This window comes from Plasmopara halstedii (genome assembly GCF_900000015.1).
Source record: "Plasmopara halstedii genome assembly, contig: Scaffold_323, whole genome shotgun sequence".
NCBI classification, from domain to species: Eukaryota; Oomycota; class Peronosporomycetes; order Peronosporales; family Peronosporaceae; genus Plasmopara; species Plasmopara halstedii.
The window spans coordinates 841,026-843,055 of record NW_020187244.1 but is presented as its reverse complement, the minus strand read 5'-3'; the positions used below and the strand labels follow the sequence as shown (position 1 = coordinate 843,055).

General features: G+C 41.8%; 1 protein-coding gene across 1 annotated transcript in view; it reads right to left on the bottom strand.

Annotated features, from left to right (window-relative positions):
- Nucleotides 1–1,491: 1,491 nt before the first annotated feature.
- Nucleotides 1,492–2,030, bottom strand: part of PHALS_08659 (Actin cross-linking) — a gene marked incomplete at both ends in the record, with an annotated part of 838 nt that continues 299 nt past the window's right edge. Inside the window, one exon of the mRNA XM_024724050.1 lies at nucleotides 1,492–2,016. Within this exon, the coding sequence (XP_024574965.1) occupies nucleotides 1,492–2,016 (525 nt within the window). The remainder of the gene's footprint in view (nucleotides 2,017–2,030) is intronic.

Here is a 2,030-nt window from a genome sequence, read left to right as displayed (position 1 = left end):
CTTCTGGATGAAGCTGGCCTGGAGGACACCAAGAGGGTGCTGAGCGCACGAAGTGAATCTTCGATCCTGAAGACTTCCTCGGATCCGTATTATCCTTTAGTGAAGGTGTTCGCAACTCATGCACAAAAGCAAAATGCAGTGAGCACATTCCCTCGCGATCGGCTTGGCCACACTAATCAAAATGAGGATGGAGATGCTGGGTCGGGAATCGGAGGTTTGTTATTAATATTATTGTCGGAGAGCACCTCGTCATCCTCAGCAAGTGTAATGTATGGGCGTAAATTGTAAGGCCCACTCTTTTTCGGGGGCTCGCTGAGCGCTATGATGTGGTACGAGGGAGGTGATTCTCGACGCAAAGATGCTTTTAGATGAAAGGGCCGAATAGTGCGATGAACGTATGAAACTTCGCTCGCAGTGTGCTCTATTGGGCTTTCACTTGTACGAAATTTATTTAATATACAGAAGAAATGCAACGGGGCTGATGTACATTTTACAAAGAATAAATTTTGACTAATGAAGTCTGCGGTCGTCGTTTGATCTGGTGACCGAGAGCCAGTAGGAAAACCTATAGTATTAGTTTCTCTGCTGTTTCAGCAGTTGACATGTTTACAACGAATGTTATCAACTTAGTTAAATAATGTTCCAGTGTTTCTTATAACAAGACTTTATTCACTAACGTGCGGATAGCAGGCCACGTTCACCTCTAATCCCTCTTTTTAGAGTTTCGTTATCTTCACAGATGCCAATATTTGCGTATGACGAATTTTCACAATTTCACCCGCTGTAATGCGAATTCGTACAATCGTACCATATTGTGATTAACACAATTGTATTGAATCTGAGTTTAAAGTTCAGTTTCCGTGTCAATACAAAAAATTATACCAATTCTTTTCAAACTCTAAAAAAGTGTCAAAGTTGTGTCGAAGACTTTACATGCCCTTGCGATTGTTCAGATACAAGTCGAAATCCCCCAAAAATATTAAAAGTATATTAAGTACCGAAGTAATGGTTTTAATCAATACGATTTCATGGTAAGAAAGTAGTTTTATCCTAAGACATATTATAAAGTAAACATTATTCAAATTGACAGCAAAGTCAGTGAGGCTAAGTGTAAGACCCGGTGGCGTGGGTCGAATGGTCAATGCTTCTGGACCTTACGCTGTGTGGCGCGGGTTCGAGCCCCTCAGCGGACAAAAATCGTCCAGACATGCAAGAAATGTCGGCTGCATGCTAAATATTACCGACAACTAAGGACTTCGGGATGGCGACTCGTACAAGAAAAATCAAGAATTAAAATCAATCGAAAAAATACCCCAGCGGAATGAAGCAATGTAATATCTTAGTCAGGGCCGAGTAGGTATAGCCGTGTAATAAGATAATACATAGCAACTTTCAACTGAGGCTAAGTGTACGTCATTTTAAGATAATGTTTCAAAAGACAAGGTTTTACCAAGTCTTGAAAAAGTAACTTAGATACTCACTAAAATATACTTAACTGTTATGTGCACGATCAGAGAACTGAGAGAAACCCATAGGACAATACTGTTGGCAATCGCTTAAGTTGTTGATTCGGGCAAATAGCTCAAATTTTTCGCGGTGCCTTGTCCACACAACCGTCACGAGTACGTCAAACAATTGCGTTAAGATCTCCTTGATCTCTGTCGGTGTCTTTCCGCTCATCGCGAGTTTCAACACAAATTCTCGGCGGTCTTCACCATTTAGATCGTTACCATAGCTCTTTTTTGGCTGCACATGGGCGGTAATGGTATTTGTGCATGGCTCCACAATTTTCCAGGCCTCCCAGCCAAGACGATTTTGGTTTTCACACCTGACATGGGATCTGCTATTGCACTGAAGGACATTTCCCGTGCGACACGACACAAAGTACAGAGCACAGTTTAAGTCTGTCTCTATGGTAAAAAGCTCGTAGTCGCCAGGTTCTTTACTGTCAAAGATACAGTCTCCATTCGTGTAAACTTGCAAGTAGCGTCCATTGTGAGCTGATTGAATGGCAATCTTTTCCTTACGGA